Source organism: Lingula anatina, chromosome 2, assembly GCF_051362555.1.
Source record: "Lingula anatina isolate TDL-2025a chromosome 2, LinAna3.0, whole genome shotgun sequence".
Classification (NCBI taxonomy): Eukaryota; Metazoa; Brachiopoda; class Lingulata; order Lingulida; family Lingulidae; genus Lingula; species Lingula anatina.
Window position 1 is genome coordinate 20,076,015 of NC_141768.1, and position 21,057 is coordinate 20,097,071.

General features: G+C 33.4%; 5 protein-coding genes across 7 annotated transcripts; 1 reads left to right on the top strand and 4 right to left on the bottom strand.

Moving 5' to 3' along the window:
* Nucleotides 1-730: 730 nt before the first annotated feature.
* LOC106180080 (uncharacterized) lies at nucleotides 731-8,883 on the top strand. Of its 3 annotated transcripts, none has more exons than XM_013563957.2 (3): nucleotides 731-963; nucleotides 1,500-1,579; nucleotides 2,135-3,458. In XM_013563957.2, the coding sequence occupies exons 1-3, from the start codon at nucleotides 874-876 to the stop codon at nucleotides 2,466-2,468; spliced, it is 504 nt and encodes a 167-aa protein (XP_013419411.1). In that variant the 5' UTR covers nucleotides 731-873; the 3' UTR covers nucleotides 2,469-3,458. The 3 variants fall into 3 exon arrangements, with proteins under 3 accessions (XP_013419411.1, XP_013419413.1, XP_013419412.1); XM_013563959.2 differs by having other exon boundaries at nucleotides 732-963; nucleotides 3,288-4,019; XM_013563958.2 differs by lacking the exon at nucleotides 2,135-3,458 and adding an exon at nucleotides 4,310-8,883 and having other exon boundaries at nucleotides 733-963.
* On the bottom strand, nucleotides 6,361-7,412 carry LOC106180081 (serine protease inhibitor Kazal-type 1). Its single transcript, XM_013563960.2, has 4 exons — nucleotides 7,265-7,412; nucleotides 7,037-7,065; nucleotides 6,721-6,859; nucleotides 6,361-6,502 (listed from the first exon to the last, which is right to left on the bottom strand). Exons 1-4 carry the CDS (start codon nucleotides 7,299-7,301, stop codon nucleotides 6,453-6,455), a joined length of 255 nt encoding a protein of 84 aa, XP_013419414.1. The 5' UTR covers nucleotides 7,302-7,412; the 3' UTR covers nucleotides 6,361-6,452.
* Nucleotides 7,861-12,857, bottom strand: LOC106180069 (serine protease inhibitor dipetalogastin). Its single transcript, XM_013563936.2, has 9 exons — nucleotides 12,669-12,857; nucleotides 11,965-12,039; nucleotides 11,354-11,553; nucleotides 10,709-10,892; nucleotides 10,308-10,487; nucleotides 9,806-9,991; nucleotides 9,459-9,617; nucleotides 8,681-8,881; nucleotides 7,861-8,418 (listed from the first exon to the last, which is right to left on the bottom strand). The coding sequence occupies exons 1-9, from the start codon at nucleotides 12,706-12,708 to the stop codon at nucleotides 8,321-8,323; spliced, it is 1,323 nt and encodes a 440-aa protein (XP_013419390.2). The 5' UTR covers nucleotides 12,709-12,857; the 3' UTR covers nucleotides 7,861-8,320.
* An 853-nt stretch (nucleotides 12,858-13,710) lies between these two features.
* On the bottom strand, nucleotides 13,711-16,041 carry LOC106180074 (ovomucoid). Its single transcript, XM_013563942.2, has 5 exons — nucleotides 15,856-16,041; nucleotides 15,384-15,476; nucleotides 14,772-15,062; nucleotides 14,340-14,528; nucleotides 13,711-13,913 (listed from the first exon to the last, which is right to left on the bottom strand). Exons 1-5 carry the CDS (start codon nucleotides 15,890-15,892, stop codon nucleotides 13,828-13,830), a joined length of 696 nt encoding a protein of 231 aa, XP_013419396.2. The 5' UTR covers nucleotides 15,893-16,041; the 3' UTR covers nucleotides 13,711-13,827.
* A 78-nt stretch (nucleotides 16,042-16,119) lies between these two features.
* LOC106180071 (uncharacterized) lies at nucleotides 16,120-20,731 on the bottom strand. Its single transcript, XM_013563939.3, has 7 exons — nucleotides 20,471-20,731; nucleotides 19,967-20,056; nucleotides 19,231-19,794; nucleotides 18,787-18,948; nucleotides 18,218-18,424; nucleotides 17,682-17,864; nucleotides 16,120-17,338 (listed from the first exon to the last, which is right to left on the bottom strand). Exons 1-7 carry the CDS (start codon nucleotides 20,520-20,522, stop codon nucleotides 17,238-17,240), a joined length of 1,359 nt encoding a protein of 452 aa, XP_013419393.2. The 5' UTR covers nucleotides 20,523-20,731; the 3' UTR covers nucleotides 16,120-17,237.
* Between the last annotated feature and the right edge of the window lie 326 nt (nucleotides 20,732-21,057).

The following is a 21,057-nucleotide window of genomic DNA, read 5'->3' on the forward strand; positions in this document are numbered from 1 at the left end:
TCTAATGTAGACCACACTGCAGTCGGTCAGATAGTATCTGTAATTTACAGGCGTGTGTCGGTCTACCAAGTAGATTAATTAATATTTGGCACAAGTGTAATTTACGCTTTGAGAGTCGGAATCTTTCACGCGTTTGGAACCCTGTTGATGTTGCCTGTTCTCGCATTTATTTTAACCGTTTATGGGGAAAAACTATGCATGGACATTGGAAAAGAGTAGAAATATTTTCACTTTTGACGAGTCGATATACCGGTATATTTTTTATTGTGATTAAAATATAGGCCTACACTCCATACCGATAGGTTTGAAAATCCCGAAAATGCTTATTTTTGTCATCCACAGCTTGTTAAAAAACCTTCCACACACCTTAAAATAATTAAACCCTTAAACATTTTTATGGATCGTACTAGTAACCTAATTTTGATATTTCAATCGGAGCTTACTGGAAAATGGTTTCTGTTACTGACTGTCCAAGGCCAATCATTTTACATGTTAAGCTACAATAAACCTTAATAAATTTGATCAAAGGTCGAATCCACGTGTAGAGAGGGATGGATAAAGGATTCCATTTGAAAGAGAATGGACATGTCAAATTTATACAAGTTTATTCACATGTAGACGATGCAAACTGATGATGTAAAGCCGATGATGTCGTTTCATACTACGGAGCATTCTCCTCTTGGAAACTTTGAGGTCCGTGAAGGTCAGTGTAATTTGCGCGTGCGCATGTGTATATCACCATTGGTTACACCACGCCGTGGTGATACCCAAGCAGAGTGGAGAAGACTCGCTGCATTACAAATTATTTACCGTCTCTCTCCACATAAGCAAGTAACACAAATCTTCTATGACTGTCAGCCAATAACGAAAGCTATGGGTGACTTTGCATATCATCAAGAAGTTTTGAGGAAAGCTCGAGTAATAGAAAGGAAAAGGGAAGCAGCGAGAGCCACTGATATTCAGGTAATGAACACTTTTTAAACATGAAATAATGTATTTCATGTCACTTTTTATCGAAAACAAATTCAACGCTAGCCATATGCTTAAATCCCTGACGGAAAACGTTACTTACACCGACAATAGTGACAGTTTCAATGTGTGCTAATTCTAGGCATTATTCCTGGCACCACTAGTTATAAATTAAACTTAAAAGCAAGCCCATCTGATTACAAGGCATTAAAATGAAATGCTATTTTGTTACTCTCTTACTATTTAGTAAATTTTACAGTAGAAGTTTATGGACTTACAATTGCCCCTGATGATACAGTTTCTTAAAATGACTTCTGTAAACTGTGCGTAAACTGAATTAAAGCTAAAATCGCAAAGAAGGTATTCTGCATGCTTACAACATAAAATAATAACACTGACCAGTGCATGATTAGTTTTATGTTTAAAATAATCCAAGTAATAGTGAGATATTTTTTAACTGTCCTTACTGCAGTAATATAACTGACAGTATCTACAGAAATTAGATATCATTTTAAAAACTTTTATTTCAGTTTGGTGAAGAATTCACAAACTCTGTTGGAACCAAAAGTGGTAAAAGAGAGCAAGTAGCTGCAAGATACAATGATTACAGGTATTTTAACAGTTTTCTTTACTTTTTAAAAAATCTGTTCCTTTGTTATTGTTGACTTTATTGCCATTTTTTTCTCCCCAAGAAAAATTATTTGATTAGCTCCTGAAGCCAAATATTTTAATAATCTTTTTTTATTAAAAAAAAGATCAATGCATAAAAGATAAATTGTTAATCATCATGTTAAAGATTATCCTGTATTCAATTACATTTTTGATTGGTGTTTAGATATTATTTATGTATTTTTGCCATAAAATATTAACAGATAAATATTTTTTTCCTTCTTCTCTTATGAGATATATTATTCTATGACAAGGTTGCTGTTGATTTACTAACTATTCCAAGTTAAATCATTGACATTTGCTTCTAGTTGCTCTCATGTCTAACTGTTCTACTCCATCATACTTGACGAATGGTACTCAGGTAGAGCATTTGAGGTCATTCACTGTGTTCCATATTTACCTATAAATAAATTGACAAAATCTTTCTTTGATCAATTTAAACAAACAGGTCCTGATTAAAAGAGTAATGAGTTAAATAGTTACCTTCTAATTACAGCCAGGATTTGGATCGTTTTAGACTGACACAAGATGGTTTCAAAAATCGTTATCGAGCTAAGGATGTTGAATATCCTCATGTTGATGTAATCTATAAAGTCATGTACCCTGAAACTGACAACAGCTCTTATACATGCGAAGAAACCAGAACAGATAGAAGGATGAATGTGCAAATGTCAAAGTATCATGCTCATGTACAAGTTGATGGGATAAACCATCCTGTACCTGCATCGCCCAAATCAGAAGCTCAAGAAACTCAACAAAGTGCAACAGAAAAAGGAAATAAAACTCCAAGCCAAACAGAAAAAGTTAAATCTCCTGTTACTGAAACTTAAATGCATGGCTTCAATAAAACAACCTTTAACAGTCAGTTTAAAGATTCTTAATTAATCAAAATCAAATAATGCATAATATGAAGCATAATAATCGTATAACTCACTCATGATTATTAGTGAGTTAAATTTTGTTCAGTGCACGTGAAGCTTTATGAAATGCAAGGGTTACTTAAGACATTGAATTGAATTTTCATTTTTATAATATTTTGATAATTTGCTCAAGTTTTTCTTTGAATTTTTTCCCTTTCCATTTATAAAGCAATGGCAAAAGTGCTCAACTTACAAAAACAGTAAAAACAAAAATGTTTTAGTATCAAGCTCAATTGAAGTTGTGAGGCAATATTTTTCGTATGAAAATGAGACAGTTGAATTTTTTTGTTTCAATTCTTTTTTTTTTTTTCATTTATGTTTGCATCTGAAGCTGAAGTAATTGAATGTGATGTGATTCTTGTTATGAAATATTTTTGCATGGCAATGTTTTTAAGTTTTAAATTAAAGTTGGTTTGGGAGATGCATTGCATTATAAAATCTCTACTACATGACATCAGTTATTGTGTGGGTTGTGTGTTACTATTGGCTGTTCCAGTTAGCTGCAGATTTATTTATATTTCAAACCATTAAATGTAGTTTAAGTTCAAAATGCATCAAATGCATATCAATCTTCAGTTTACCGTCAGATGAATACTAAAATATATATTGTGTTCATAAATGACAAAATCCCATGACTTATTTTTACTGACCTGAACAAATTTAAAGTTAAAAAAAGTTTTGTGTGGCATTGATTTGGTGATCACTGTTGGTTTTGTACTCTGATTGTAGGGGAACAAGGATAACAGCAGGCGATTTGTGCTATGTTCCATCAGGAGAATTGAGTGTCATCAAACACCGCCATGTTGATAATAACCCTCCAGACAGAGTTTACTTACTTATGCACCCAGAGGAACAAAATTTTCGAAAAGATACTTCTGAACTTCCTCCAAGAAGACCCCATTTCAAAGTATGAAATGGACAAACTTTGAATAAGACCCTTTTGTCTTATTCCCTGGAAAAAGTCATCTTTTTTTTTTTTTTTTTTTTTTTTTTTTTTAATTTGGAAAACATTCAAATACACTTTCATGGACATGAAGTGAAGAAATCTATAAAGTGTACTTTTTCACTCAATGTGATGAAAAAATAGGGAAAATACTTCCATATTTATTACTATTTATTGATGATATTATGTCAAAATTGCTCATTTTTTATCATATGTTAAAGTATTCATCAGATAAATTTATAAGTATTAAAAATGAGGGCCAATGATATACATATAGATCAGCATAATATCAGAACAAGTTCTCAAAAGTAATAATATTGCTCAAAACTTGACTGGGCAAGGTTAGGTACGATAGGCTGGTTCACAGTTGGATTACCTCAATTGCCTGTATTGAATTTAATGGTATGCATATTTTCATTGTGTGATAAGCTACAAATAACTGTTTGTTCATCCAATATATATATATATATATATATATATATATATATATATATATATTACTAAAACTTTCAACTAAACTTCCACCGACAGCAGTTCCTTTGCCTTGCTTGATAGTGTAGTGCTGTGTCAATAGAAGAAACTTCAATATCATTCAGCTGTGAACTTATAAAATGTATCTTATAAGAAAAATTATATTTATTAACTTGAATTTCAGACACTTTTTGCAAACTTTCTTACTTGGAATTACAATTTGTCATGTGTATATTGGCTGAGCTTCAGGCACAATCTACAACCATTTTTAGGTGCTCTTTTCATAGTGTGATTTCTAAAGAAATAAATCTCCATCAAGCTTGATTTTGAATTTAAGGAAACTGCCAGACTCTCGCAGTGAAAAGACAAGTTGGTATGAAAAACGTGCATACGACCATAGCCGTGAAGGTCCAATTCTTGGATCGACATGGCGGAGTATCAGCCGTGAATTACATCATCAAGATCATAATATGGCAACTAGCAATTCTGAAGCATTTATGCAACTATTCAATCCAAAAACTATCAGTGTCCCAAGAACCCCAAAGACTCCAGTTAGGACTTTGAGGAAATATTTCAAATGATCAGGTTTATTAAAGCCTTTCAGACTGCTGTGATTGCTGTAAATAATAATATCTACTGCCCAGTTTAATTGAAAATGTATTTTTTTTCTGTGGCTCTCTTTAGAAACTGGAACAGTCAATATTTTCATTAAAATAGTATGCTTTTTTTATTTGGTGAGTTTAAATAATGAGAATTAGTCTATATTTAGTTGCTAAAGATTGATTTTTATGTTCATATAACCAATATCAGTATTTTTCTGTACTTTGATGGGTGTCACTTTTGTATGTTCCCATAAATCATATAAAGAATTTCAAAGTCTTTTCACTGTACTATCATTCTTGTATATATCAGGTGTGATAATCATTATTGATTTAATTAATCAACTTGCTCAATTGCTTTTTTACCAAATGAATACTCTGACCATTGCCACTTTCAGGCAATCCTAAATTAAGTCAGTTGTATTATTATGATTTAGCTGTAAAAATATTTTGAGTTAAACCATGTCAGCTTTAGCATTTGTATTTTTGTTAACATTTATACAGGTTTATGTATTTGTCACTTTATGTTGTTAGTCTAGTTGCACCTTCACTTTTAAAAAGTGAACATATATATATATGGAAATCAATCAATGTATGAAAAATTAAGTGTAAAGCAATTGTTATTGCTAAAAGGTTATGGGTTTTCCTGTTGGCCCTTTGTTTAAAATTGTATTAAAGTCAATATCGTTGACATTTAATTATGAATAAAGCAAATGTGTAAAAATATATATAAATAGAAAGTATGGTGCCTTGATTAAAATTGGGTTTATGTGAAATATGCCAGGTGAATGGACTGAGTGAATAATGGCCTGTGACACAGGTGAATGTGAGAACAAAAATAAGTAAAATACCAGTATAAAAAATTTAAAAAGAGAGAAAGAAAAATCATACATTTCTCTCTTATTTCCTCTTTTTTAATTTGATGGCTTTCAAAACCACATAGTCTGATTTTACTTTGCTGACAAAATTAGTTTCCAGTGATATCACAAATCATTTTCAGTTATGTGGGTTTTTTTTAATGTACTAATATACCTACCTTTGAAATGTCTTTATTTCATTCCCTAGACTTTTTTAATTGAAAAGAAAAGATTAAGCAGTTGTACGGCCCTTTGCTCCCAAATTTTATGATTGGCACAATGTCCTTGAATCTTGTTGGCATGAAGTACCGGTAACAATACCCTAGGGCAAGAGTAAAAGCAGTCAAAGATGATCAACTTCAAGCTTAATATAATATGTTAATGCCTTATTTAAGTACATAATTACTTGAATCTAAGGCTGTATTCCCAGAGCTTTTAGATCGATCTATCCCCGCGGGGAGTCTCACTAGATTACTGTCAGATAATCCGGCTTAAATGTCCGTCCCGCCTACTACAAGCTGTAAGGGGGTAATTAACTTTGTGTCCGCCCGGCTGACAGCTATTTAGCGTGAACCCCCAGAGAGTTAGGTCGATCTAAAGTATATCGATCTAATCTCTGGAAATGGGGTCTAAAGCAGTGGACCAGTACCCTCCCCTTCTGCTTTTCGAGTTTTGGACAGTTACAGTTAAAAGAAGTATATGTGTGTGTGTGTGTGTGCATGTTTGTGTGTGTGTGTTGGCTCATCAGACAGATGATATTATCAGTTTTTTATTAATTAACAAATGCTCTTACTCCATTAAAAAAAATGTATTCCAACTCTTATTCTGAATAATAGAATAATATTCTGACTGGAGCACCATTATGCTTGTTGAACTAAAAACACTGTGAATAGCGCAGCACCTCTCAACACATCAAGAAACAACAGTGTTAATTAAATGTTAGGTTATGCTTCATTTATTCCAAAAATCAAACAGATATATAAGCTTATCATACACTATGCCAAGAAAGATGAGGGTCTGACGCTCACTCCTCACATCTTCTATCTGCTGCCACTCCAATGATAATATTCTCACCTGAAGGTGAAATATCTATTTTAAAAAAAGTCTGATTGCCATTATTTTTTAAAAAGTAAAAGCTCGTAATAATATTTATTATACATATACATTTGATATTGTACTTATAAGTAAACCTTGATTTGATGGAGGTGAATGATTTGAAAAGCAACATTTGCAGACTTGGTGAAAGCAAACTAAAGGTGAAATATAACAATTATTGTGTTAGTTGTGCTCACCCATTGCTTGGCGTTGTTTCATCTCCAGGCACAACATACATTCATTTCCATATGTCTTTCCATTGGTACCACACACAGGGCGATATATCTTCTCACAGCCACGAATAATCTCATCATATTTAGCACAGCCAAACCGTGGCTGTTACAAAGAAAAATAAAAGTTTATAGCTGTTTTCTTCCTGCAATATGTTTTGCCAAATTATTATAAATTAAAGAAAATAGTAAAGTGTACTATCTTAATCAATAGTGTATTGATAGGTATAAGACAGATCATTTATAAAATCATCAGTCATAACTATACTGTCTTGTTACTTACATACTCTTCATTACACAGGGCCAAGGTGGCTGTAAAGAAAAAAAAATAAATATGAGCAAGCAAAATTGTTCATATTACAGCACACTTGCTATGTTGAAAACTAATCATTACCAACAATAACTGAAATAGAGAACCTGACATGGGAAGTCGAAAAAGCTGAATATGACAATAACAGCACAAGTGCATACATTTGGGGCATATTGCTGAAAGATAATCATAAGAACTCACCTGAGAGAAACAATAGAGCCAGAGTGATCCAGTGCATGATGAGTTGCTGGTGTTGCTAATGAAAGCAGTTTGACAGTGACAATTACAGTGACAACAGTTAATTACAGAGCCAAACATGTAAGGAGGCTGGAACGGGCTCAAAAAGGAAAGGTAGGGAAGCCTGGTAGTATTTTTCATCCATCATTGAATGTATGAAAACTTGTCATGTCTTATAATATATTCATTGTCACTTTGCAAATCATTATTGTCATGAGGAATGGAGTGTTTTAAACATGTTCATATAATAGAATAGACAAAAATGTAAGCTCCCAAGTTAAAATGTTTCCTTAACTTGCTCCTGGAGGGCATCATAAGCCTCATAGATATCAAAGTTACGAGTCTGAGAACCCTTGCAGATGTGTATAAGTTCATGACTTCCAATATTCATATCAACATTGCTTTAGGCTATCAAGGTCAGTTATATTTTAATTGATTTATTAAATCATTTAAAATCTTTAGTGTGACAATGCTGTGATTATATAGAAATATACTTTGTTAGCAGGATAAAAGTTAAAAATATCATTCAGACCATTAGAATGAATAAAAGAACAACAAAATGCTTTCTAGAATCAATTTATTTTTCACCTTTTGAAATTTGCAATAAAATGTTTGGAACTGAAAAGAATGATATGCTTACTACTAGGAACTGATAAAAGAAAATAGCAAACTAAGCCATTGTGACCAGGAAATTTTATAACAAAATCAATTCAAACTGCAAAATTAAAAGGTATTACATAGTTACTTTAGAAAATAAGATATCGTCACATTTCTTTAAATATTTTAAATCTATTCTAACAATTTTTATCAACGTGAAAAAAGAAAGGAAAAAAATAAATTGTCAATTTCATTTGGATTATTTATCATTGACCTGTGAACATGCATGTACAACTTTGAAAGTCTCTTTTAGTCCTTTAATTCTGTTTTTGAGGAAATATCTCCAAGTGTCACAATCTGTTTTCAACTGGCACACCTTCATGTGCCATGTCTGTTCTCAAGTGTAGTTTCTTCGAGTTAGATTTAGGCCACATTTTTACACTCCCCAAGGCTCTTCAGCTTTATGTCCTGCCCATAGGCCAACATCCTACACTCAGCCTGGGAATAGTAGCAGGTGTTTCCTGAAAGTTAACATTAATATACATGTAAGATAAATTAACAATGTCACTACAGTTGATATATTAGTACAGGTATTATAGTTTCAATTAGAAACCTCTTCAAATCTTTCAAGTTCAAACCCTTCTGCATGTTATAAACTTCTTTTAGTTGTGCAGTTAAAATGAACATAATTATCAGAAAATGTCATGCATATTTAAAATGATGCTCAAATTAGTTTTAAAAAAGTGATGCAAATAATAATTCATTGTCACTTTGTTAACTCACTGTATGTGACGTTGTTGGAGGCACACACAGGGCGGTAGTAGGTTGGGCATGGTCCCAGCTTGGAACAAGCAGACAAAGGGTTTCCAGTCGTATAGGGCTTCACTGTAGTTGGCTGTTTACAGTTGCCATAATACTTGACAGTCAGCTTCCCTCCGATATATTGCAGCTTGCAGGCCTGGTTCTGGAGGTGGCATAGACTACCTGGAATGCAGAAACAAACTTTTTCAATGTACAGTAAAAAAAAAAAAAAAAAAAAAATTACATATTAAACTTTTGGTTCTCAAATTGCTTATATTGGTTGTAAAATATGTCATTAATTACAAAACTACACAGCACAAAATATATATTTACCTAAAAGAAATCAAAGGATTTAAAGAAAAGTGCTATGTGGGCTCGTTAACTGTGTAAGGCTGACAACTGTAAAATAAAGTCTGTTTCATGACTCTACTTGGATTTATAAAGAGCTCAAGGTAGAATTCCTGTTTTGACATGATAATTCAGTTTAAGGGGGGCGCTAGCTGGATGCATCTGCAGAGAACTCACTTTTACCAAGACCACAAAAAAAGCATTTCAGAATACAATGATTTTATCATTTGCAATATCATTTTTAAGATTTTGGTAAAAAGGGGAGTTGTAATTAACAAATTAGGATGCTCATGGATGCAGCCCATTGAGGGGAAGAGCAAATTATTTTACCATACTTGGTCTGCAGTTTGACTTGTCAATATGATCCCTAGCTTAGACAGAAGATTGTGATTGCAATTGGCAATGAACTTACGGTATGACCTTCCATCACTTCCACACACAGGTTTGTAGGTCCATCCACAGTTCTGATTGCATGGTTTTGGGGTGGTGGTTTTGTATGGACAGTATCCCTTGGAGGCAACTGATACAGTTCTGTTGTAAATACAATTCATGTACTCCAGATAACAAACAGCTGAAATAGGATGGAAATATAGTTAAAGATTTACAAACAAAAAATCTGAAGGAATAGAGTCATCATATTCAGATATAGAAATATTTTTTTCAATCATTCATCCGTGATCACCTTTGTCATAAAAAAAGATCATAAGGTGAAAATAATATAGAACCTTCAAATTATGTTTCATCCTGCAAACAACTTACTGAAGTAGTTTCTCCCATCAGTTCCACAGACTGGATTGCGTGGCCCACCAGCAGGGCAAAGTGTCCCATTGTACACACAACGGCTCGTGGTTGGTTTCAGAGTAGACTGTGGTGGACAACTTCCCTGCCTGACAACTGTGACGTCTCTGTTGTTACGACAGTTAGAGTAGTCCATGTAACAGGAACCTAACAAAGATGAGTAAGAGTATTAAGCAAAATAAAATGAAAATAAAGAAATTATAACCAGATACCTGATAATTAACATTTTATATTTTTTCCTATCTGTCAAACTGTACCAGATACTTTACATGCAAGGATTTGATTAATAGAAATTCTGGGGTTAAGGTACATTCTTTTTAAAAATTAAGTCCACTGAAAGGTACCCAAATTGTCCATTTTGAAAATCAACATACTGACCATTGACCTAAGGAGGAAAAAAACACTGTAATGAAACAAACAAGACAAAAGAGAAGAGAAATTACAAAAACCCTATTTATCCTACTTGAATATGTCTTTCCATCTGATCCACAGACAGGTCTGTAAGGGCAGGATTTATAAGCACAATATTTTGGCAAGGGTTTGAAGAGAGTTCCATTTTTGCATGGTCCGCGATACAAGTAACGGAGGCTCAGACCCTTCTGTCTGTACTCACAGACAGCTTTGCTGTAGCAGTTGAGGTTTCCTAGGATATAAATGAGTAAAATAATTATTTCATATGTTTTTTCAATTTCAGTTCTATCATGTGAGAGAGAGAGGAAATGAAAGAGAGAGAGCAAAGGAGGCACAGAAAAAAAAAAAAAAAGAGTTGAAATGGAGGAAGAAATAAAAAATAATGAAATGTAAAAAAAGGCAAAACTCTGCAAAAAGTAAATAATTTTCCAAGTTCCAATTATGTTTACATACTGTAAGTGACGCCATCAGCACCACACACAGGAGAGTAGAATGAAGGGCAGTAGTATCGGCTACATGGAGATCTGGTGGTGAATACAGGGTATCCAGTGTAGTTTTTGATAGGGTATTTGGTGTAATTACTGATTGGGTGTTTGGTGTAGTTCAGTGGGCGGAAAGTCGCTGTGCTCTTTGGCATCTGAGGAAGAAAAAAATACAGTACAATATCTAAATCAACTGTACAACAAATTTCATATAATTTCAAGTAATTTTAACAATTAGCATAAGCATGAAGATGGTATATAATTATTTTACTGAATACTTAAACTGAATTTCCCATATTTTTTCGAAATGACCAAATTTAACTTAAATATTGGATTTTACTTTAAGATAAATTCATTGAAATCTATCCATATAATATATCCCTGTTTGCATGAGTATGATTGCACAATTTTAATTTTTTCAAAATAACTTTTTAATGTTTTTAACATGGCAAAATTATAAATATTGCCATTCGAATGCGTAAAAAGATAAATAAATTGTTCTCCCTTTACCTAATTCAAATATAAGAAACTATTATTTAAAATATTTTACAGTTTATTGGTGTATTAAATAAAATGTTGTCATCAACAAAATTGCCCTGTCAGCATCATTCCATACATTGGTAGGCAACTTTGTCCCAGTAGGTTCTGGTGGCTCCGTTTCTCCAGATCCCTCTGGGTCTGTCACTTCTGTGGGAACAGTTGGTGGTCGGGTTGGTTGAGTTGGGTGACGAGTGGCTGGTGCACATTCTCCGTCACTGACTTTGACCAAAGCATCTTCAGTATTACAGATAACCATTTTGAGCTCACAGTCATTGCCTTGGCAAAAGAAAGAAAATATAAATATACTGGGTGTATTATCTTGAATTTCAAGGAACATGTTATTTTTGACTAAGGTCTAGCCACTCTACTAAATAAGAAAACCCTGCCAATCACAAATGGACTAATCAAAATGTAATGTGTCAGTAAAATGACATGTGATGTAATTTAATACACATGTGATTGGTGCAGTGATTGGTGCAGTGGAAATAAATGTGCTGAAGTTCAAAGGCAACAAATGGACCTGTATGTTTTAAAATGAAGGAGATAGTCTGCATTGGTTCTCAAATTCAGGCAAATTGTATAAAAGGGCTAAAGAAATATCATGGTATAAAGGCAAAATCATCTCAGCCAGAGGATATTGTACTGAATCAATATAGCATGACTTTAACTTCGTGTTTGTGACCATACCATAGGTTTTGCCATTGGAGGCACATACTGGCTTGTACATCTCTGGGCATTCTTTAGGGCACTGGGCACTGATGCCTAGAAGAATATAATGTAATCTTTAAACTGTTTTATCAATATTTCATTAGATTTCTCTAAAAAAATATCTGATACATATGAGTACTACCTATTTTTCTCAGAATATTTGATATAGGAAATACTACAGAAAACCGCTTTATATCCAGCAAGATAGAGCACAATGAAGTTGATATTCACATCAATAATTAACCTAGTATTTATTTTAAAGATAACTGTGATGTCACAAGAGCTGGTCACAGGTTACATATAAAATATTACAGTCACTAAGGATCAGTAACTCACTCTGCATATTCTGGAATATTATTTAGTCTGTCGATGTTTAATTAATTGTAAAAATGTTTATTTTTTGATACAAAAGTTTTAAAGGATAACAAACACTAAATTAATTTCAATAAATTAATTTCAAGTCTGAAAAGTGAATAATCTAAAAAAAAGAAAAAAGGGCAGTGTAGAAAATGGACACATGGTCTCATCCTTTAATTTTGATCACCCTCTTTTCACATTTAATCCCTTGATCATGCAAGAAAATTCTTTTTAAAATTTGTACTTCAAATGTACAAATCTCATCAAGGGGTACACAAAAGTTCACTGTTATATCCAAAACAAACAAAGAAAAACAAACAACTTACCCGCAATGAGCAAAACTGCAACAAAAATTTGTACACGCATCTTGCTTGGTTTGTACTTGGTCTCTGATGTGATTTGTCCAATAACCTTGTAAATATTAAGTCACTGTATTGTTTGTTTGTGTTAAGTATTTGTTTTGATTATCATCTAGTTAGTGGAACACTGAACCATCATTTATTGTCTAAAGAGGGGGCAGAGGGGTCTCTATTTCCAGTGTCTTTTTACCCAACAGCATTTTAAACACATATAAAGTACACTGCATCATGCATGTGTTGCTAAGTGTAACCCCCTCAATAGATTTTTATTGCTGTCCTAACCAATAAACAACAAAAATAAAAACACAGATAAAATGTGTACCTTTTCTCCCCTCTTCCCAGGGCATATCCCCTGGTACGGTCATCCAACTATCTGTCATATCTGTATATGCCACTCAGTTATTAATTAACAACAAGGGCATTGGACTAGAGTCCACCAAATCTGTCTCAGTGAACTTTTCAGTGCAAAACTTAATTGTATTGTACAAAGTTTTATCTCTAAAAATGAATAGAAAATTTGTAATATACTATAATAAAGGTTATATTTTTCAAGAAGATGATAAGCCAGTACAAAAACCACTGAACCATCCACTTTGAATGTTCATTGTACAAGAAAACCAAATCCAGCTAATGCTATGAGTGGATTGCTTGTTGTTTAGATCAGACACAAACTAGAGATAAAAGTGGGCAATAATTAACTGGAATGACATGCGGTGGGTAAGATCTTGGCTAAACTGCTATCTGCTGGTAGGTTTATCAGTTATTGTATGATACCCAAATGGAAGTAGGATGAAATAAGATGTCAGTCATTTATTTTCTTTATTATTATTTTTTTTTGTCTGAATTCTTCATTAATGAAAAACTGGTACATGTTTTGTAAATTTAAGTAATATCAAATCCAGTTTTCACCAAAAAAAAAAAAAAAGGAACATTTAATTGTTATAAACTATTTAAAACCAGGTGGATTTTAATTACAGTTCTGCAGCACTCTTTTTAAAAGCTGTAAATATATGGATTCAAGATGTTTATTCTCACTCGGATATTTTTTCAATATAATACACAAGTTTTTTTGTGTCTTCTTATGTTCTTTCATCTGAGGTCAGGCATACATGGTTGAAGGTTCATATTAACACTCTCCTACTCCTGCCAAAGACAATGAAGTCCCTGCATTCTTAGCTTGACAATATGCCTGTTGGTAAAGGCAAACATTACCTGAGAAAAATAAAAGAAAAAAAATAGAGGCTATGTAAAATCCTCAATATATCTGTTCACTTAAAATAAAAGTTGCAAATAAATATAAAACAAGAAAAATATATGTTTAATGCTGATGGATTTTTCATTTCAATGTGTTCACCAGTAACTTTTTCTCAATTCAAGCCAAGGCCAAATAATGATAATAATATAAATTATAGTTATAATTAAGAAGAAAAGCAATGAAGAAATGATGAAGAAAAACAATGTGCAGGCAAATGTATTTGCATGGAAATTATATTTTTACTAGCATCTTAGATGTATCTTCTCTTTTCTGTCTGTGAGTATCTGCAAAGCTTATGTTAAAAAAATTCCACTGTACTGGACTTACTGAACCGGCTGTTTCATGAATTTGTATCTATACATCTCATAAATCAAAACACTTACGATAAGTGATTCCATTGCTGCCACACAGAGGTGCATAATATGAAGAGCAGGTGGTCAAGTTATTGCAGTCAATTGGGGTTGGGGTGGTGGACTGTGTGCCACATCTCCCTCGGTGTGCAACAGACACCTTCTCAAATCTCCCCATGGCAACACCGATACACAGCTGCACAGCCAAGTGACAGTGACTGCCTGAAAGCAAATTTAAAACAAGAGGAATACATCAGGATGAAAACATAAATGGCCCAAAAGAGAGAAACCAGGAATATAAGCACCACCGTATATAGCTGTAACCCCTAGTAGAATGCACTTGCATGGATTTTGCAGACTTTTTATACTTTTAGTATATTTATATATACATACAACATAAGCAATCATTATCATAGTAAACAGGCATGTGCAAATTACTGATAAAGTATTAAACAATCAACTTACTGTAAGTCTTTCCATCTGTGCCACAGATAGGGCTATAGATGCTCATGCAATCAATACTCAAACACTTGGCCAGAAGCTCATTGCCAGTGGGTTTTGGACTGGTCCACTGCACCTTTGGGGTGGTCCCCCAGGATGGGGTTTTGGTGGAAGCTGGTGACTTGGTAGCTGGGACAGTAGACTTGGGTGGTTCTGGACTTGCCCCTTTGCAAGGTCCATTTGACACCTTTACCACATCCTTGTTTTCTAATATCTTGAACATGCATGTTGATATCTGCAACTCGCAGTCATTATCTGGAATAGGAGATACAGGTGTAATATTATGTGTAGGGGCTTTGTTTAAAATGACCATTTGAAAGGGAATAATTCAAGAAAGAAAGGAACAGATATAATAGTTAGAACAAAAAGTTTTCACAATCATGTTCTAATTCATTCTTCAACTGATGATCAACATAAATTGTTTGTACGTAATCTTACCACAATTATTCAAATAGAAAGAAAAAAGACACCTTTAAAGTACATGTGTATATGTCCCATATATAGCCAATCAGCCAGACTTCATATTTATTTATGTTTGACATGAATCTTTTGTAATTTTCCTGGAAATCTACCCACCATATGTTTGTCCATCAGAGGCACAGACTGGTTTATAACTGTCAGTGCACACCTGGTCACACTTGCTGACATCCTGGGCTGTTATGTGTGTCACTGCAAGGAGATATCATGATTTCATTTTGATTTTTGTCTCCCAGCAATGTTTCAGTGTGCAAAAAAGCATCTTTTATCAACATTCATCTACTCAATATTAAATATGTTTTGAATTTATTATTAAAACAGAACATCATTTTATTGCCATTTATATTAGAAAATAATAAATTATGGAATCTAGCAAAAGAAGACATGTAGTTTATATACACTGTAATGAAGATTTTTGGACAGGGGTAAATTAAGTTGTTAAGTCTGATATACATATGCTAAATAAGACATAACTAATGTTGAACCTATCATTGTTTTAAATTTTACAAAAAGAATGCAATCAATTATATCAATCACAATATGAAAACAGTAAAATGGATATTTTACTTACCACAAATGCATATAACAACTGCTATGAAATAATTCATTTTGTATGATACTCTGTTGTTTTGAAACAGGCTTCTTGTGTAGTCTCAGACAATATGTAGATTAAAGAGACAAACTAAGAGATCTAATCGGCAAATCAAGCATGCAATCCTTATGTACACCTGTTATGTAAAGACAGTTTTCACACGCACTGCCCTCCCCCCCCCCCCCACCCCCACCCCCCCTGACAAAGTACCCCAGACCAGCTAGCACTTGTTCCAAACTGGTCTTGTTTTGGTCACTGTACAGTATAATCATTTTTGCACCACTTGAAATGAGCCTTAGAATTTAATCATTTACATTTGTACAAAAAATTACTCAGCATTACACTCAGGAATGGTAATGAAAGTTGATTATAGTGAATAATAATTTCTTTGGTTGAAATCATGCTACAATTTGTTTGCAACATAATACGACCATCAAAGGATTCTTTTTTACACATTCCAAAATAGTTGTTGCTGGAAGACTTGGTCCTTATCAACAATCTAACCCTTTAAAAGCCAGGCTGTATTCAAATTTTGCACAGGACAGACACATGTGGACAGACCCTATGTAACAGGATTAATTCTGTGATAAGACTGTCATGCTTTCCATGTAAGGAGGGACAAAATGCAGCTGACTGACTTATTAAGATAGATCCCTAAGCTGGGATGGTCATAAATGAAAAGATTGGTCATAAACCCCATATGTAAGTCCTTGAAAGGAGTGAGGATACCAGTATAATATATACACTGTACATATTTATTTATATACAAAATCTGTACTCATTCATCAACTTCCCCCACCCCCATGCACCGAAAAAAAAAAAGGAAAAAAAAGTAGATAAATGTCAATCTTGCAGCTACATTTTGCCTTGAAGCAATGGAAGATTTATTTTCATTTCAAAAATCAAAATTGTCAAAACAGTTGCAATTAATTGCTAATTTACTCCAAACATTATAAGAATGCAAATTTAATATTTTGCATTATACAAAGTGTCTTGTAGAATTATTTTGCAGTATTAAAACAAATATGTCTGTGAAATTGTTTTAAGGGAAACCCAACAAGAATATTTTTAAATTTATATTTCTCAATATGCTTGGATTTATATAATGGATTTGTTCCTTATATAGTAACTGACACATTTTAACTGCTGAAGTACTTCCAACTCCAAGCAATCAGGATAATTTGTGAGATGGGTTAATGTCTCTTGTGTAGTGATGACAAAAAATGTTTTTTTAAAGACGGGTAGAAATGGCATACCCCACAGATAAAAAACATGTTTAGCCTCTTTAGAAAAAAAACTATGTAATCAGAATAATTCATATTGTAGTGATCATATTAGTTTGCATTGACCATTGTCGTTCCTTATCCTATCCATGGGTCCACATAGGTGCATTTCACTTCCTTGATAGTCACCCCATATTGCTTGTATGCACACATAGCATGGTACAGCTCACACTGGTTGTCTGGAGGGTAGAACATGAAGAATATATATAAATTACTAAGAGAGAAGATAAAATCTAAAATGATATCTAAAATGATATCTGTTTAATTCTATTTATTAGTATAACGCAATATACATACTAGTACTTATGGTCTTCAGTGATTTACAATAAAACAAATTCTTAAGAGATTTTAAAATTAAGAATTAAAAATTAAGAATTAAAAAATCTAACATTGAATCAGAAAGAGGTAAACATTCTTAAAATATCTGAAACATTTGTTCTGCTAGGTAGATGACCATTTCCTTGCTTTTTAAAAATGATATAAATGATATCAACTATATTATGATAATATCCAAATACTAACTGTGGACGCCTCCATTTGAGGAGCAGTACTTTTTTGTTTCATAAGAACATCCCCCAGCACATGGGTTAAATACAACTGTGCTGGGACAGGTTCCTTTGGAAACCAGAGTTAAGTTTCCTTTAAAAGCCACTGGCAAACTACTGTGTGTGTCACAAATGGCTTTGTAGAAACTGCATTCACTTGCTGAAATAGAAGATATGAAAAAGACAGTAACATATTTGGTAATCAGCAATTAATGCGAATAAAATGTTTGTCTCTCTCTTTCATACACACACACACACACACACACACACACACACACACACACTGACACATGCACGCACATACCCATGCATGCATGCAGGCACACACACACACACACACACACACACACACACACACACACACACACATATACATGAAAACCATCTATATCAAGAAAGATGCCATCCTGAAATCACTTTGTCTACCCAAAATGAACTTAAACAATGTTTATTGTAATAACTGCGTGATATGTGCCTTTCAGCATTAATAATTCAAGATCTTTGGACACATACTATATGTTTTTCCATCTGAACCACAATGGGGATCATATCTGCCAGAACATAGTCCATAGAGGTACTTCCTGCAGGCTTCAGCATGGCCAATGGCAGCAGGTCCAGCAGTGATGGGTTTCATGGTTGTAGTGAAGCGACAGGTACTATAATACTGTACCTTCATCATTCCTCCTTTAAGGCAGTTTTGGTAATCAAATTCATTTCGACCTGAAAGTGCAAAAAATGTTCATTCAACTTGCATTTTTTTGTTTATTTTTGCTCCAATGACACAGTTTTTAAGGATATTCTTAATAGAAGTTTCCTTTTAAAAAAATCTATCAATATGAAGTGCACAAACAGACATAACAAAAATAATCATTGACATTGGCAACATTTCTTACAATTACATACTTTCAAATGTATATCAGGATTTCCCTTTTCACCTTAAACTTCGATAAGTACACATTTGCCACATCTTTCATTACATTTATCAGTTGAAGTAGAATATTTACAAAATTCTCAAATCACTATAATAGTAAATTTTATATCTGTAGGCTATAGTGACTTTTTAAAACTTCAACCTAACTTACATTCATAAGTCTTCCCATCACTGCCACATACTTTAGAATGGTAAAATTTGCATGGTTTATTGCTACAACTATAAGGCCTGGCGGTACTGCTACAGCTTCCTTGATGTGCTATGCCCACCAGGGCATTAAATCTACAGTTCCAGTAGGCCAAATTCTTTTGACCTGAATAAAAGTGAGTTAAATAGGTTTTTAATGCATTATTTTGAATATAATGAATTCTAATCCATGTCCTCAATTCAATCTTGGAAAATGTAAAAAAAAATGTTTAGTTATATAATTAAGAACAAATTATATGAAATAAAAATTGGTACATGTACCTTTTGCATTGGTTTTCCACTATCACAAAAAAGTTAATTCCAGGCACATTGTCATTTATAAACAAAATAATAGTTTACAGAATCTCTATATCATGTTATGTATATATTTATATCTCTGTCAACTTACATTTATAAGTCTTTCCATCTGTTCCACATACTTCTTTGTCATAAGATGAACAAGGATTGTACTGACAATACTTGGCCTTGGTGGTGGTGCTAGGCATTTTTGTTGTTGAACTAATTGTGCTTTTCATAAAATTTGGTGTTAAAGTAGGTTTCTTAGTGGGGTGTGTCTTCATGTGGACTGTGGACAAGTATGTGGTTGTGGTTGGAGTCCGGGTTGTAGTGGTTGGCACAATGGATGTGGTTGAAGTAGTTTTCTTGGTTGTGGTTTTGGTTGTAGTTGTTGGTTCCTTGGTTGTAGTGGATGGTTTGATGGATGTGGTAGTTGTTGCTGTTGTAGTTTTTGTTGGTTCAGTGGTTGTTGTTGTGGTTGGTTCTGTGATTGTTGTAGGTGTGGTTGGTTCTGTGGTTGTTGTGGTGGTTGGTGCTGGTGTGGTTGTGGTAGGTTTTGGGGTGGTTGTTGGTTTAGTGGTTGTAGTAGTAGTAAGTGCTGAGCATTCAACTTCTGCAATTGCACTTATTTTTGCAACAGACAGACATGATGCCACCTGCAACTCACAAAGATTCCCTGAAATATCAGAATCTCAAATTAAAATATCACAAATGCTAAAGCCAAAGGGAAAAAAATTTAAGGTCTGACTTCATAATATACATTCCGAGAAGTCATAAATTAGATCAATCTTACAAAGGATACATGCTAACAATTTTCCACAGAGCTCAATATTATCTGAGATACTAACCATAAGTCCTTCCATCAGAGCCACACACAGGAATGTACTCCTCTGGACAGGGACTGTTACAGTTAGCAGGTAGCTGACTCTGGACAGCAACTACAAACAGTCAGATCTTAATGATTATTATAAATGAAAGTTGCATTTTAAGGTGTTGCTGCTTCTAAAATGTGAAGAAAATTGCCTGCCACTGAGAACTGCTCTGGAACAATGAAAATAAATGTTCACAGTTACCACAGCAGAAGAAAGTTTGAAATGTCTCATTTTTATTTTTAGCAAAGTAAACTTCAACTCTTAATGGAAGCAACATATTCCCCTAAATATAGAAATTTCATAGGTCATGAAATCATTCACATTTGGCACAAGGTGCAGGTACTACTAATATAAACCAAAAATAAAACACATAACTGTATGGAATATGTCAATCTAAATCTAAAATATTAACAATAAACATTCCCAGAGAATGCAGATGTAAAATTAGATTTTTAAAAGAAACAAATACTAGACACTTACCTGCAAAAGATAGAAGGACTAAAATAGCAGACATTTTCTTCTTGAACATCATGGAGAATTTGGCTTAAGTGCACGCAACCTCAACATAGTTATATCACTGAAATCTTATCAAGATGTCATTTGAAGAGGATTTGTCATTCAAACAACCTTGTGTAGCTCAGTTATTTGGGTAGATGTTTCAAAGTCTTTTGACTTTTGACCACCCTTCTTAGTCTTAGGACTACAGGTAGTTTGTTTATATACACAGTCTTTATGTTTGACACAGGGATCTTACTTGACATAAGAAAACCCATCAGATCATCTGATATATCATAGGGCTGTGGTGGTATTTCTAGTAAATACATGCCTGTATCTGGACACGTAAACCTCATTCTCTTTGTTTGAACCATTTTACTGACATATCAAAAATGAAAGACAATCTTAAGAAATGGCAGAATGTTCTAAATAGATCACAAAAACACTTATGTTGTGTATTCACATAAAAGCATTTAATTAAAAGAACATGGGCATACTTGTTTCATAAGTGATAATGACCAGTAGTTGTACATGCATGATTCCACATTGCATTTGTTGAGATTTCAATGATT

Excerpts from the sequence above, each read along its gene's own strand:
- LOC106180080 (XM_013563957.2), top strand. The coding sequence starts at position 874 with ATGGGTGACTTTGCATATCATCAAGAAGTTTTGAGGAAAGCTCGAGTA. Across the intron at positions 964-1,499 it reads CGAGAGCCACTGATATTCAG|TTTGGTGAAGAATTCACAAA; the intron begins GTAATGAACACT and ends CTTTTATTTCAG. Across the intron at positions 1,580-2,134 it reads GCAAGATACAATGATTACAG|CCAGGATTTGGATCGTTTTA; the intron begins GTATTTTAACAG and ends TTCTAATTACAG.
- LOC106180081 (XM_013563960.2), bottom strand. The coding sequence starts at position 7,301 with ATGCACTGGATCACTCTGGCTCTATTGTTTCTCTCAG. Across the intron at positions 6,860-7,036 it reads CCCTGTGTAATGAAGAGTAT|CCACGGTTTGGCTGTGCTAA; the intron begins GTAAGTAACAAG and ends TCTTTGTAACAG. Across the intron at positions 6,503-6,720 it reads GAAACAACGCCAAGCAATGG|GTGAGAATATTATCATTGGA; the intron begins GTGAGCACAACT and ends TTTCACCTTCAG.
- LOC106180071 (XM_013563939.3), bottom strand. The coding sequence starts at position 20,522 with ATGATGTTCAAGAAGAAAATGTCTGCTATTTTAGTCCTTCTATCTTTT. Across the intron at positions 19,795-19,966 it reads CTCTGATGGAAGGACTTATG|GGAATCTTTGTGAGTTGCAG; the intron begins GTTAGTATCTCA and ends CTGATATTTCAG. Across the intron at positions 18,425-18,786 it reads TGATGGGAAGACTTATGAAT|GTCGAAATGAATTTGATTAC; the intron begins GTAAGTTAGGTT and ends TTGCACTTTCAG.
- LOC106180074 (XM_013563942.2), bottom strand. The coding sequence starts at position 15,892 with ATGAATTATTTCATAGCAGTTGTTATATGCATTTGTG. Across the intron at positions 15,477-15,855 it reads AGTTGTTATATGCATTTGTG|TGACACACATAACAGCCCAG; the intron begins GTAAGTAAAATA and ends ATCTCCTTGCAG. Across the intron at positions 14,529-14,771 it reads CACAGATGGAAAGACTTACA|GCAGTCACTGTCACTTGGCT; the intron begins GTAAGTTGATTG and ends ATTTGCTTTCAG.
- LOC106180069 (XM_013563936.2), bottom strand. The coding sequence starts at position 12,708 with ATGCGTGTACAAATTTTTGTTGCAGTTTTGCTCATTGCGG. Across the intron at positions 9,618-9,805 it reads TGATGGGAGAAACTACTTCA|CTGTTTGTTATCTGGAGTAC; the intron begins GTAAGTTGTTTG and ends ATCCTATTTCAG. Across the intron at positions 8,882-9,458 it reads AAGTGATGGAAGGTCATACC|GTAGTCTATGCCACCTCCAG; the intron begins GTAAGTTCATTG and ends TCTGCATTCCAG.